Raw genomic sequence first — 15,114 nt, forward strand, 5'->3', positions numbered from 1 at the left:
TGCCAGAAAGATACCAGAAAAGAGCCAGGAGAGGCTGATTTTTAAAATTCAGCTGCTGCTGCTGCAGTGTTGTCCCGTTATCAAATCAAAAGCAGATGATGACTTTTCTCCATAGTTGGGCTTAGTTAATATTTTGTCAGCTAGTGGATGCATGTTGCAGAGCCCTGTGGGCCCGCTCATGTCTGCTGTGGTACCATTACAGTACATAAGTGCAGAGATGAGAAGAATAACCTTCAGGCTGTAAGGAACTATTTTTAGCATGAAGCTATAGCTACGCTCTGGGAGAAGACATATAAATGAGAGTAAGCCTTGCAGTTGGCTGATGAGAATGATGCTGGTCAGTAGATTTCTTCCGACGCTCTGGTTTAATGGTGCTAAGCACAGAGTTACACCTCAGATACCATTTGTATGCCCTGGGAAGGATTACTGGAAATAAATAAATACAGCTTTATAAGTCATATTTGAAGCTCGCTTTCCTGTAGTTTTGAGCACTGCTGTTCAGTAACACAACAGATAGGTGCTTGAGCCCTGCTTATATTGTAACTGGAGTCCCAATACTGCTTTGCTTGCTGGTGGATTCACCTTATGTCAGCTCCTCTGGTGCTGCTCCCAGACTTGAGGATTTCCCATCGCTTGTGCAGAGAGCAGACAGCCCTCAGAAAGACCCAAGGTGTCAGGAGCAGAACGTCTTGCTCTCTGTGGTCTCCCTTTTCAAGTCAGAAAATGGTTCCATGCGTATCCTGATGCAGGAACTGGGGTAGCTCTCTCTAGACAAAATGGACAAAGCTTATTTCCACTCTGCAGTGACAGGCTGCCTTAGGTGACACTGTGTTGGGTGTAACACTTGGCAGTCCAGGTGTAATGGTGTTGGAGGAGGCAGGAGAGGCCATGCAATGTTTAGAGCCACAATTAAGAGTGGGCTTGCCATGAATGAAGAGTTAAACTCCAGATATGACAAAAAATATGTGTATTCCCATGTGCTTTTCATATTCATCAGGCAGCAAAAATTGATAGGAAATTCTACTGAATGCTTAATTTTTTTAAAATGATACAATATAATAAATAATATAATAAATAACTACATTGTTTTGCTTTGAGATAGGACCTTTTTTAAAGTAAAAAATCAAGTTGTGTTGGTTTTAAACTAGACTAAAATCTGATCTTAAGTATGAGATGAGCAGTGCAGTTGCACTAGTGTATGCTCGTGGTGGCTTCACCAGCTCCCTTTGTCGTGTTTCTAGCATAGCTGTTGTCACTGTTAATGAAGAAGGCAGAAATGTAGGAAGAGAGTGAAAGAACACTGGAAAAAGCACCACCAACCCTAAAAAAGCTCAGATAACATCGCAAGCTTGTGTTACTGAGGAGAAAGGAGCAGTCAAAGATCATCAGAGTACAGAGAGAATAAGGCTAGAAAGGCATCATGGGACATGTTAAAATAATCTGTGTGGGTAAAGAAATCAGATTACTAGAGTGATCAGAAAGAAATTTTGGTGTCCTAGTTGAATTTCTTTTGCTAGAAAATATTTGCTGAAATGCTTGAGTTCTTCATATACTGATCTCTCTGTACATGGGTGCACTTCAGAAGAATCTATACATTTCCAGCAATGATTTTGATTTTCTGTTCTCCTTCACCATCCTTAACAAGGATAACCTGAACCTTTATGGATTAGCAGCTGATCAGAGCAAGCCTGCCAGCTAGTTTGGTTCATTTTCCCAGGAGGTGTCTCTACCTCTTCAGCAAAAGAGTTAGACATCTTTATGCTTTTGTCCTTGTGCCACACACAGCTGAGCAGCACATGGAGCCTTGCTGCTGCCATAGCACCACAATGTATCTTAGCCCTAAAGTTAAGGGGGAAAAACCCCAAAACTCTATTTCAAAGTATCAGCAGGTTTCTTAGGGTTTGCTCTTTTTTTGCTTCTGAACACAACTCTTTCAGGAAAATCAGAGAACAGGCTGGTCATGAGAGAAAAGCTTCCCATGAGCGTGGCGAAGGCTGTTTTGATGAATCTTGCATTAGCAGCCTGACAGAGCGGGTCATTTTGTGTCTCTTAGAAGTGCTTGGGGGAAAAATCCCCAATGTGCTGCCTAGAAAAGGGGAGCTGAGGAGCAGCATCCTCCTCTGCCACTGGGCATCTCACCTTTCTTCTCCTCCTGACATCAGCCTTGACCCTGCTCAGGTGCACCTCTGCAGCAGTGGGTCCTGTACCTGTTAAGGGAAGACACTGAAGTGGTTTTGTCCCCCCCCAGACAATCGCTGGCTCAGCAAAGTCTTGTTACAGAGCTCTCCATTAATGAGCATCAGATTTCTGTGACAGGTTTTGCTGAGTGTGTCCTTAAAACTCATGCATCTGAGCATTTTATCATTTGCTCTTTCTTCCAAGGGATAAGTTATCGAGTAATGAGCAGTTGGCAGCATCAGTTTAAAGTTACAAAGGTTATATTGAGAAATTACCATACATGTTATTTTTTTTTTCTTGTGCGTTTAAGGTATTCTAGTTCATAAATATTAAAACCATCAGTCAGTGTGTGCTTTGGGGCTTTTGAGAGCTTGTGGAGCCGGACTGCAGTGGGAGCTGCTGTGTGTTTTAGGTAGCTCTGCTGAAGTGGATTTCTTTGCCATGGGGCTACAATGATTTTTCAATAGATCAGGCAGAGTGATATATATGTATGTACTCCAGATGGTAGCAGTTCATTTACTTAAAACTTCAGTGTGAGGTTCTTAAAATCTCTCTCTGACAGAAGGATATTAACGTAATAGAGGACAGAGTTGGGATCAATTTAGGAGTTCCCTGTGGCAGGGTAAAACATCAGCTGCAGTAACTTGATTATAAAGCTTGATTATATAGTTGTTTAATTGATAGTGGAAACATGAGAGGTCTTTTAGCTACACAATAACTAGCAACCGTGTTAGCTGCCATTTGGTGGTGGGGTTTTACAGGTATTTGATGGAGGGTGGAATTTCTGTGTGCTGTCAGAGTAAAGAATGAAGACAAGCAATTATTGCTACCTGCCTGCTTGTTGACCATTTTTTTTAAAATGCCCTTACCCTCAATTTCCACATGCACAACTGTGTTGCTGTTGTACAAATTACAGAAATTCATTAAGGGTAGATATGATTGTGCTTAAAAGTAATAGTTGGGTTTGGTATAGATACAAATAGAAACATACACCCTTCTCTTGCTTGGTGTTTGTGCTGGGGCTAGCAGAGTGCTTGGAGCCTTGTCAGGAGGGGAATAGTTAACACAGATTCCCCACAGTGAGCATCTGGAGGGGGTTCACTGTGTCACCCAACCCATCCTGGCTCAGGACCCATGCAGAGGCCCAGTGTGCTGCTCACAATGACTTTCTTCCTCATCTTCCCCCAACTCCCACCTTGGCTTCTCTGTCCAGGCATGGTGCTTTTATTTTCTTTGGAAACCCTCTCTGATTTATCTCTTCTTCATGGATGCCTCTTCTCACTTCACTTCTTCACAGGGCTTTCTCTTCCTTCAGATCTTTGGGAGGTGAGGGATGTAGTAGCCATCCAGCATCATTCTGTAGAAGGATTGAGAAGGGGGTTTCTCCTGGGCAGAAGGTCTGTAATGATGGGACATGTTCCTCTGTCCCACTTCAGCCATGCTCTACTCTGTGCTCTGTGGGCAGCAGCCTGCAGGAGGGCTGAGGGCTCAGTGATGGTGGAAGCAGTAATGAGCCAGTCTCTCACCTGGACAGTTATTGAGACAATTAGTGTAGTTTCAAAACCAGGATGCCTACTATTTTTGCCCAATGACTACTCATGTGCTGGCCTGCACAGGCAATGGTAACAATGGCTTTGGACCACCTCAAGCAAATTTTAGATTAAGGGAGAAGCCACAGGCTAGGAAACATACTCCTAAAAGCCTGCACTAAGCTTAGTCTTTTTCTTGAAACTTGAAAAGACACGTACACAGTGAAATGCAGGTACACAGCTCCTGGAGTCCATTGTTCAGGGTTAGTTTTCCTCAGGCCAGTCGTTTCTGTAGCAGTGACTGCAGATCGTAGAGTTGCACTTCCACTAGTAAAATGTGCTTATCCTTCCCCATCATTTGGATGACCAGGCAGTGAGGTGGGGCAGTGGTTCCTGAAACTCTGCCCACGTCTACTTATCTTCCTCAGTGCTGCACACCTTTTTCTCCATGAAATAACACCATCTCAGGTCTTTAAACACAAACAGAAGCAGCCAAAGATACATGCTGACCACGGAGGAAATGTGGATGAAAACTGCGTAAATTTGATTGCACATTCCTGTTTGCATGCGTAACAAGACTTAATTTTCTTTTCCTTCCTTTTTCCCTGCTGCAGCTGAAGAATAAATTCATGAAGAAATTGCCTCGTGATGCTGAGGCCTCCAATGTGCTGGTGGGGGAGGTAGACTTCCTGGAGAGTCCTTTCATTGCCTTCGTCCGGCTGCAGCAGGCGGTCATGTTGGGTGCTCTGACTGAAGTCCCTGTACCTACCCGGTAAGAGAATTCAGCCTCTGGCCAGGGGACAGGCATTGGAAACTGCATTTCCACTTTATAAAATAAAATCACCAGGCCAGAAGAAGGCATTCTCCATTGCTTTCCATCATGTGACATGCATAACTGTTGGGATTATTGATTTGAAGTACAAAACCCACTGTAGCTGCTTAATATTTGTCAGGTCCTGAATTTGGTTGTAAGATATAAACTGTAAAACACGCAGACATTACACAAACACACTAACTTAACAACTTAGCATTAAAGGGCATTATCAGTGTGAAATTTAGCTACTAGGCCTTTTTTTCCTGCCCCTTATGATTCCTCCCCAACACACGCTGAACATAGCTCAGATTCCCTCTGCACATTTTTACAGTACATGTTCTTCCTCTTCAAAACTCACGTTAGATGAAGGATGCAATTCTGGCCCTGCTGGGGAAAAAAAAAGTCTGGTAAACTAGGGCATACAATTCTGTTGGGGTGGTCACACTGTATGTTGCTTTGTAATGCATAATGGTTCAGAGAAAAATGTCATGTAAATATTTTATTAATTGTGACTCATGTTGCAGATTAATCTGTCTCACAAATATGAATATCTTATGTTCTTAAATGTTTGAATATGTGTAGCTATCTGTACAGTGAGTGTATATATCTAGCAGAATAGCAAAGCTAAAGTCCTGTTTGAATTCTCAGCAGTATTACCCTTAGTTATATAAATGCATCTTGTTTATGATGTAATGTAGTAGAGAGAAATTATCAGTATAGATGTCCAGCACATCTGCTGTGTGTGAGCATTATGGAGTAGTGTATCTTTGCTTCATGTATACACAAACACCCCCGTGAAGTGAGAACTGTAAAAATGGTTAGTATGAAAAGGTAATGCAGCTCCCTAAGAATGGAGCACAGCAGGGTTTCAGCGAGAGGGACAGGAGGGGCCCAGGGGACAGTCTGCAGCTGGTTTGCAATATCCCTGTTTGTCTCGGCAGTGCCTTGTTCCTTGGCACTGCTGCACGCCTGGGCTCTGCCATGTTTTTGGTGTCGGCTTCCAAAGGCTTTACTTTGCATTTTGCTTCTAATTTGGGAGTTTAAATTGCACCTTTCACATCACTAATGTGCAAATACATATTTTATGTGGATGGTTTCAAGGGCTTTCAATACACAGTAAAAGTTGTGATTTGATTAATGCCTAGAGGTCTGTATGAAGTAATATTTTGTGAGAAGAGACATAGTATTACAACAAAAGCACAAGGCTAGTGCATTACTGGTGCTGTAATGAATCACAGCCATTGTATGGAATGAAAATATATGGTTGTTATAATCTGTACCTTATTTCCCTGTACAAATCAAAGGAAAAAAAATGATCTAGTTTTGGTATTTGTTTAATTGCCTTCTAGTAATGCGGCAGTGTTTGTATTTCTTGGATTTTCATGAAGTAACTCCTTACAATAACCATGTCAACAACTGTTTGCACACGCTGGGTGTTCTGGTAGGAGTATGGGGAGATAAAACTGGCTTAATTTTATAAAAGGTTATTCTTCATTCCTCAGCATTACTGAGCTCTATATACTTCAGTATTTCAGTTTCCAAGTCTAATCCCACTTAACTCTTTTATTTAAAGGCTTTGAATGCTTTTCAGCAGATACAAAATTAAGTATTGTTTGTTTTGGTAGTGGGAGCCAGGAAGTTACATCTAGGATTGTTGAACGACCTCATTACTCAATAGCATTAATCAAGACAATATGTTCTTCCATGCCAACATTTTTTCCAGGAAATAGTATTATCCATTTGCTGTCCTCCAAACCAAATGCTAGCCCTAATCAAAGCAGGGAGGCTCATTAGATGGCTTTCGTGAGTAATGAAGAGCTATTTGCAACGGCTGCATCCTGTGAAATTCAATCACGGAAATCCCATCAGGGCCCAGGCAAGCTATGATGGGGCGTCTCCTTGGCCAGCGCCAAGTCTCAGCTACCCATGGTGACCCAGGTCTATCAAGTAACTGCAGCGTGACCTGCTTCTGTCTCTCTCTCTTTTAAAAGCAGCAGGTTGTTTCTATGTGGGGCAGGCTGGGAGTGAAACACCCAGGTTTCAGCAAAGGTCTGTGGGCATGCTGGTCTCTAACACAGAGGGGAAGTGGCCTTTTTATGGCCATTTATTCCCTTGGTGACATGCACTTTCCTTTACTTAAATTTTTACTTAAAAGAAACCAGCAATATCTGATAAACTCTCTAAGAAAAGTTTCTCAGCAGGGTGTTTTCATACAGCATTAGTAATAAGAATCAGGGATCTGAAATGGGTATAGAGAGATCCCAGCATTTGTGTTGCATTTTCTTTTTACTGTTCAGACTGAAAAAACCTTTTAGGACTTTGGTTTTCTCGTGTTGAATTTAATTCCACAGTGCTATGAACTCCTCATTTTGTCAAGCTTAGCTACTGTGCTTGCAGCACGGCTTGGGTATGGCTGCTTCTCCTCTGGACAATGCAATAGAGGTAACTTTTTATTTTCATAAAAGAAATGTGCAAACATGTGTTTAGGTATGCTGCATTAATGTAAAGTTGGTGGGGAGAAAAGATGAAGAATGAGCAAGGGAAAGATTTTTTTGGAGATAAGCTGTATAGACTTGCACAGTCTAACATGTAGTGCTGGGAAGTTGCCTGTGTCTACAGGTCTCAAATGAAATGAAGTAACTTGCCCAAAGGTCACTTAAGAAGCATGTGGCAGAACCAGGAGTCAGGTTCTCCTCCCTTGCCTCCTAATGTAAGCTTTTAACTGCAGAGGCATCTTTTCTTCTTCATATGTGAGGATGAAATGTGTGTCTTGTTCATTAATTACAACACTGAAATGGTTTTCAGAGTTGCATTCTTTAGCAGCCTTTCCAGCAGAAGGACTTGCTCTAGGAAGTAGGGGCTCTGGCATCAAAGAACTACCTTGGTCTGTATGCATTCAAATGTTGGACACCATGGGAAAAGCCTGCAATGTTGGTACATTGCCCAAAACTTGAAGGATGACCTGTGTGAAATAGAAGATGACAAAGCACTTCATCTCCTTTTGTTACTGCAGTTTCGAGTTGTGCACCTCTCATCAGCAGTCCAAGCCACAGACTCTGATGAAAAAGTACATCAAGAGGTGTTCTTTCAGCCCTTGAGTCCATCAATGTGTATCACTATTGGGAATGCTAGATGCCTTGCAGACATCTCACATGGTGTCCAGTAACAGAAGGACTGCTCCCCCTCTGTCTCTCTCAAAAATAAAAACATTTTCTTCAGAACCTTACTGAGAGTCCTTTGTGTAGGTGCCTTTAATCATTATGGAGGTGTTGCTCTTGTTTCAGATTTGAGAGATAGGCATGGACAAGCAGGCTGAACTTGAATCTTCTTGTAGTTGCTGTTCCTCTTTTTATATTTCAGGGGCAGGACACGGAATGACCTTGTTTCCTGCACTGATGGTCAGCTTGCAAAGAGGCCATGGTGATGCTTGGTCCTGGGACACTTTTCACCATGACCCTTACCCTGTAAGGGAACTTGATAGTCATGGACATTACGGATTTCTTGCAGGATGTCCCAAATGGATGGCAAAATGCTAGTGCTGCACTGACTTTGGAGCCTGTCCATGTTGTATTCACTTTCCACCTCCTAAGTGTGCTCTGCATGTGATTTCATGGAGATTTTTAGCCAGATTTCTCAGAAGCACAGCACATAAAACCTTGTTGCCTTCTTAGGCAAACTAGATTGAAATTCTGCCCCGCAGTCTTTGGTGTCACCTCCCACCAAGGTCCAGGAGGGTTGTGTTTGCTGCTAGCAGATTATTAGGTCCATAACCCCAAGTTCCTAGGCTTGTGCACAGTATTGCTGTGGTGCCACATTTAGATCTTCTAGGTTCATTGGCTGGGTCTACCATGCATTGGCCAGGACATGTTTGTCCATTTTGAATTGGAATTACTGATCTGTGAGAATGAATCTTTTCATGTTGGGTTTGGTGGCATAGTCCATGTGAAAGGTGTGAATCATACACAGTCGGTGGTCATCATCTGCTTAAGAAGGATAAAGTGCGCAAAAATTATGAAACAGTGCTTTAGGTAAAAGTTTAATAAATTACTGAGTTTCTGACTCGTTATCAGCTTGGAAGCAAAGGATTTTGAATGCTTTGACTGTGCTGAGTGTCCTGGGTGTGAGGGCTGTCAGCCCTGCCTGTAAGCTGTTGCCCAGAGCATTTGAGAGGAACATTGAATTTTGTTACTACTTCAGAGAGACTTTGAGCTAACTGATGCAAGGTGAAACCTCACATTCTCTGCCTTGAAGCATCCTTAGCAATGTTATGTATTAGAAATGTGTGTTTGGTAACTCCGCATGTGTTGTGTGCACAGGGAGGAATTCTGTTCTGGCCTGAATCTTAGCAGATGAAGAGGAAGAGTATGTCACCACTAGAAGTGAGGGCTTTCTTAGGTGGAAGTATTCATAACTAAAAGATAATAAATGCCTGCAAACATGGTCTAGTCCAAACCACTAAAATGCATTAATGGGTTTGTGTTTATAATATTTGGTCCTTTAAAAGGTCGTCTTGCACATGCTGAAGGCAATTCTGAGCTGAATCAATCAGGACAAAGAATTTAGAATGTGTCACAAACTGCTTGTTTTCAGGAACGTTTTAGTAAGTGCAAGAGCATTCAGGTACTTCTGTTATGCATTGGAAAAGAGCCAGCTGATGTAATTATTTCAAAAGATGGTTATGAAAATCTCTCATTCCCCTGGAAAATCAGGAGAATGCCGAGCAGCAACTTCTTAAGTTATGAACCTTTTTCTTAAATTAATATATGTGGGTAATTTGCATCCTAGAGTTTTAAAAGGGTTGGTTGAAGACCAGTTTGTCTTTAATGTTGTTTTATAATAACTCATGAAACACAGGGAAATTTTCAGGAGGTAGGAGGAGGGCAGAGGACATGACCTAGGTGTGTATGCCTTAGTCACCTCCCTGTGAACCTTAAAACACTTGAAAGCCTTAGGAAGAACTTGATTAGGAAGCGTTACTGTAATGTCAATTAATATGTATTTATTGATCCTGTTCTACTAACTTGATGCCCTTTTTTTATAGGACTCTAGATTTTTTAGAATAGAAAGTACTTGTTTGGATATAATGTATCTTATATTTGACTTAGTACCTCATGATATTTTGATTTAGGAAGCTCAAATAATACTTAATACAATGCTTGTAAGGGAAGGACTGCTTCTGGTGATGTGTCACACCTCTCAACCCTGTTGTGTCTCACATTCTGTCAGCAGCATTTGAGAAAATGTATAGTTAATATATCAAAGGTTGACAAATAAGGAAGAGAGTGTCTCCATGTCCCAGACCAATACAGTCATCTGTGCTTTAACTCGCCCCCATGTCAGCTTCTCTCTCAAGGCACAGAGATCACTGGTGGAAGAACTGTGCTCTGAGTCATACCTTTCTGTGGGTGATGCTGTAGATAAAGGTCTGGGGTGATCCCTGGATATAGCAGATTATTCTGACAGTGCTGGAACTGCTAAAGCCTGGTTTCCTATGTATGTACCATGTTCTTTCCATCCACCATGGCAATAATCCCATCTCTCCCCATCATCCTACCAGGTTTCCTAAGGCTTCCCATGCTTGTCCTGTCCCCTGACTCACTGTTCCTAACTTCATTTTCCTCAGGAAAGCAGGCTCACATGATGTTCCTGAGTAGCCATAGGTTATTTAATCTATATATTTGCACTGACAAAACCACCAGCTCTTGGATGATTTCCCTGAGGAAGACACTGATGCACTGGAGAAAGATCACAGAAGAGCCATCGAAGTGATGAAAGAGAGGAGAAAAGCCTCAAATGGCTTAGCCTTACTGACAGGTGGCTACGGGTGACTGGATCAATAGGGGAGGATATTTAAAGGAATTTAATTATTGAGGGTTCTTCAGTCTAGCTATGAGAGACATTTGAAATTTATGTCTGGAAGTTGAAGCTAACCCAAATTCACACTGGAAGTAATGCAAAAGGTTTTAGATAAGACAACTTACCAAAGGTTATAGTGTGTTTATTTTCCATTACTGATTGAAAGGTATGGCTGTAATTGGAAGAAGGCTTAATTCAGGAAGCTTTAAAGTTGTTTTGAGCAGCTTTTAGTGTTTCTGTTTGAAACACATGCTGATAGGGAGTTTGCTGAAAATTGCCCCAGTAATTCCCATTCTTTGCTAAATTAGGTAAAATGGAGAAGTTGGTCTCTTGCCATGTGGCTTCTTTTGTTGCTAATTGCAAGGATGAGTTGATGAGAGAGAAAGACTTTTATCTCAAGATCACTACTTAGAGTCCAGCTCAGGCTAAATACACAAAATGACACTGTCTGACCAGCACGATGGTCTCCACTGAAATCCACAGGCCACCAAATATTGGCCATTGTGTGAGGTGGCCAATAGTAGTAACAGGGCTTCCTTAACAAACCAAGATGAAGAGGTGAGCATGAAGACAGATGTATTTTCATGGCATAGCCATGAACCAAATCTTTTTTTTTCCTGGGACAAATCTGAACAGGGGATTTGTAGGAAGCTTGTGTTTCTAGAGCCAAGGCCGTAGATGCTGTGTGAGTAAGTAGCTGCCAGCTTGGCACCTGTCTACAGCATGAAATCAACTTTAAAGTAAGAGTATTTCTACAGGAGGTAATGGCTTTTATCGTTTCTGCATTGTTACCTTGGCCTTGCTTATGAAACTTAGTTTAAGAACTGGGAGTGTCTAAGATAAGGCTTAGGTCTTTCTTGAACTGAGTATTATTTGAATGGTGGTATCTTTTTTTTTTCTTTTTTTTTTTTCTTTTAAATTCCAGTCCAGGAGGATCTAGGTACATTTGAAGATCCAACCTTGAGGCTGTATTTCAAATTTATTCTGAGTGTCTGTTAAGAGGTTGGAAAACCCAGCCACCTTTCACCAGCATTCCTGTTACTCTGGCACAACTGCAAGACAGTTTTATTGGCAGAGCAGCCATTTTCCCTGTATAGCCTTTTCCATCAAGGAATCTAATTAGAACATACTGTCACGTAGGCAAGTCCTGATTCATAGCATGTTAGCACTGACAAAAGCAAGGGCAGGAAAGATAAAGAGCAGTAATTTCCTGTCTCCAAAGATTTCATATCATGGTGTTTTTCAAACTCATTAGCAGTGACTTGGATATAGTTGCTGCCCAAAGAGATCATGTAGGAAATTAACTCTCAGTACCTTGTAGATGTAGTCACCCTTGCTGATGGTGCCTATCATAGGATTAGGTTTACAGCTTAAGTTGTCTGCTTAAGAATTAAGCTGTGACTATGAAGCCATTGGATGGGCTTACGGGTCTGGTACCTGTTGTATACTTGGAGCAGAAATTCAGGGCATACAAGTTGGGCTTAATTATTTATACCTAAAGCCCTATTTTAGCTTAATGGTTTCCCTTCACATGTGAGTAGCTACTCTGGGTGCTGAACTGTAACAGAGATCTCTGCCCCAGCAGAGCATTAATAAGTGCTATCTGATAGCTTGGGGAAGTGATGTAGTTGACAATGAGCAATGTGAATAGTTAATAGCATCTTCCCTCTTACTTCTGTGCTCACTGCTGTGCTGGCCACACTTGGTCTGTCCTGTGTGCAGAGTGTGCTCAGGTGTGTCACTGCCCAGAATGAGCAATCCTTAAATCTTCTGTCCCCTCCTGGCTCTTTAGCAGCAGTTACATCACTGCTATTGTCACGTAAATGGCACTGGAATAGTACTAGGGAAACATTTAAAACAGATACCTTATACAAGTATTGAATAGCTACAAGTAGCTGGTAACATATGATCAATTAAATCACCATGGCTTTCTGCAGTGCGCAGGGCATGGAGTGTCAACTGCTCTGTGCTGGAGCCTCATCCATCATGCATAGTTCACTTCCAGGTAGTGGGCATTGAGAGAATGTCCTTCCTTCACCTCATTCTGAAGTCTAGGTTGGTGGATGGTAGCGACTTCTGAGGAGGACTGTGATAGTATTTGGGTGTCGTGGTCTCGAGGCTACTTTTAAGGCTTTTTGGGAGAAAAAGTCTGGGCAGTGTCTTTGTTGTCCGAATAAGCATGATGGGCTGCAGGGTGTAACCTCTACTCCCAGGTTAGCTGGAGGGGACTGGCAGCCTCTGGATCTCTTAACAAAGACCACAGCTTCTTGAAGTTGAATTTCTGTCTAGATATTGTGTAAGTAATAAATGATCCATTTTGCTGTCCTAAATGGGAGTGATCTGTTTGTTTTGTCAGATTTCTCTTCATTCTACTGGGACCGAAGGGCAAAGCAAAGTCCTACCATGAGATTGGCCGAGCCATTGCCACTCTAATGTCAGATGAGGTAGGTGTCTTAACATCTCCTGTGCAAAATGGGTTCTCCCAGGTTTCACTTCATTAGCTAATAGCGATACCCTTTCTTCCAGCATGGTTGACTGCAATGGGTACATGGGTGGGATGCACATAAAGCTGAAATAGCCAAAAGTCACCTCCTAATCCCTTAATTTACATAATTATTTCATCTGGCTTCATGTATTTATGAAAGCATGACTATAGGCAGTTTTTGTCTATCGTGTGTATTTTCCTGCTAGCAATTGCTCTTTCAAATAGACTGTGAGTTAATCTTGGCATTAATCTTGTTGTGGTGTGCGCCTTGTGTCACATTGCATGTTCACAGTAATCTGAAACTATGCTTCAGGTAATTACCACAGAAATCATTACACCCAGGCCATACTGTCCTGTGTTGAGCTGTATCCCAGAGCACTACTTCATTCGGGCAGTGCTTATGTATTGTGCTTGAGTAGCTAGCAATTACTCGCTAATCATACATTTCAATGAGATGACTGGGCTTTCAATATTCATTTATGGCTTCTTTCTTCCAGCATCCCTTGGGCTCTCTGCATCTGGGGCTCATTTACATTATGTTTGTTTCTTGCTTTCTCCTTATGTTATTTTGCTCTCGTATGATTCCCTTAATTACTGCTCTCCTGGTCTCAGCTCTTCTGTTTTCTGTCATTCCACTGCTTGGAGCAACAGTGTGGTTTCCATAGCCCCAGAATCATCCTTCCTACCACCAACTGTTCTTACTAAGTATATCACATGTGGTGATCCACCTTCATCCCAAGTAGTCCAAAAGATTTCTGTAAAATTCAGCATTAATGCTCGTTTTCCCTCTTTTCTCATTTGCTCTTTACCAGTAATACTAGGCCTTCCAATAAAACTAGTTTGTCCTTCTTGTTACTATTTTTGAGTAAATATTGTCATAATTTCTCTATCACAGGGTTGAAGACAAACCTATTTTTTGATAGACTGAAGTAGGTAGGAAAAGAGGATCAGCACTTTTTTGTGGCTTTGTAAAACTGTTCACAGTATAATTGAAACTCCTTATTTATAGGAAAACATTTTTTGGATAAAAGAAATGGATAATTGCTGTAGTAACATTTTAAAAAATGTTGGAAACGTATGTTTTGTTAAAAATTAGAAATATGCCTGCAAGAGAGAATCTCTATTCTTATACATGGAGTCTCTTTTCCTTGCAGGTATTCCACGATATTGCCTATAAAGCCAAGGACCGGCAGGACCTGATTGCTGGCATTGATGAGTTTCTGGATGAAGTCATTGTGCTCCCCCCTGGGGAATGGGATCCAGCCATTAGGATAGAGCCCCCCAAGTCTCTTCCTTCTTCAGATAAAAGGTAGTAGCCAGAGCCAGGCAGGTTTAGCTTTGTGATGAAGGAAAGTGTGCATCAATTCTGAAAAGGTGATGGGAAGAGCCAGTGCTTTGGGTACACCAGGTTTATTGAGCAACTGCAGAATGACTGCCTCTGTCTGTATTTCGAAAGTACTAGAGATATTTTCAGGTCTTAATAGCTGGAGGGACGATGTTCTTGCAATTCTGCAACCTTTAAGGTGATGATGTAAGCATGTAATAACATACATAGTGGTTATCCAGACTCTTTAAGATTCTGCTTGGTCTTTCTAACACCTGACATTGCACTTTGGCTGCCAGCAGGTCAGCCTTCTCATCCCGTTTGTACAACATGGCTTCAGGAAAGGCTGTGTAACGCTTGTTTGGAAGAACTGTGTGTGGATTATGCTTTGTGGAGCCGTCAGGCAATGCAGTGAGCCTCAGTTTGGCTTTCCTTCTCGCCTAGGAAAAACATGTACTCTGGTGGAGAAAATCTACAGATGAATGGTGACACGCCTCATGATGGAGGACACGGCGGCGGGGGCCATGGGGACTGTGAAGAACTGCAACGAACTGGCAGGTCAGTAATATCCAAGCAAGGTGGCAATGTTGTCCTTGCAGAACTGTTTCATTCCTTCTGCTTTCCATCCTGACATACTGTTTGTATAGGTTGAGCTGTGACCCCCAGAACATGCCCTGGGGTTTTTAGTGCCCAGCTTGGGACTGTCTGAAGGGTTCCGAACATCCAGCCTCTGTAAATTACCAAGCATCTTAGATGAGGTAATAAAAAATGAAAGAAAGCTCGGGTAGGTGTTGGCTATTGAAAGTCTGTGAAGTTAGACAAATTGTGAGTGATGTAAACATGGCAGGTGCAGCTACAGTTTCCATTTGGATTGCTGGAAGTACTTCAGCCAGAAGCAGCGATGTTCCTTTTTCCAGACATTCCTGTT

At 42.0% G+C, this 15,114-nt stretch overlaps 1 protein-coding gene across 10 annotated transcripts in view; it reads left to right on the forward strand.

Moving 5' to 3' along the window:
* SLC4A4 (solute carrier family 4 member 4) overlaps positions 1-15,114 on the forward strand; it is a 231,478-nt gene that overhangs the window by 171,399 nt on the left and 44,965 nt on the right. For all 10 annotated transcript variants that reach the window (XM_074905331.1, XM_074905328.1, XM_074905330.1 and 7 more), the window contains 4 exons: positions 4,322-4,479; positions 12,734-12,821; positions 14,017-14,171; positions 14,631-14,744. In XM_074905331.1, coding sequence (XP_074761432.1) covers positions 4,322-4,479; positions 12,734-12,821; positions 14,017-14,171; positions 14,631-14,744 — 515 coding nt within the window. The remainder of the gene's footprint in view (positions 1-4,321; positions 4,480-12,733; positions 12,822-14,016; positions 14,172-14,630; positions 14,745-15,114) is intronic.

The sequence above is a fragment of the Athene noctua genome, chromosome 4, assembly GCF_965140245.1.
Source record: "Athene noctua chromosome 4, bAthNoc1.hap1.1, whole genome shotgun sequence".
Classification (NCBI taxonomy): Eukaryota; Metazoa; Chordata; class Aves; order Strigiformes; family Strigidae; genus Athene; species Athene noctua.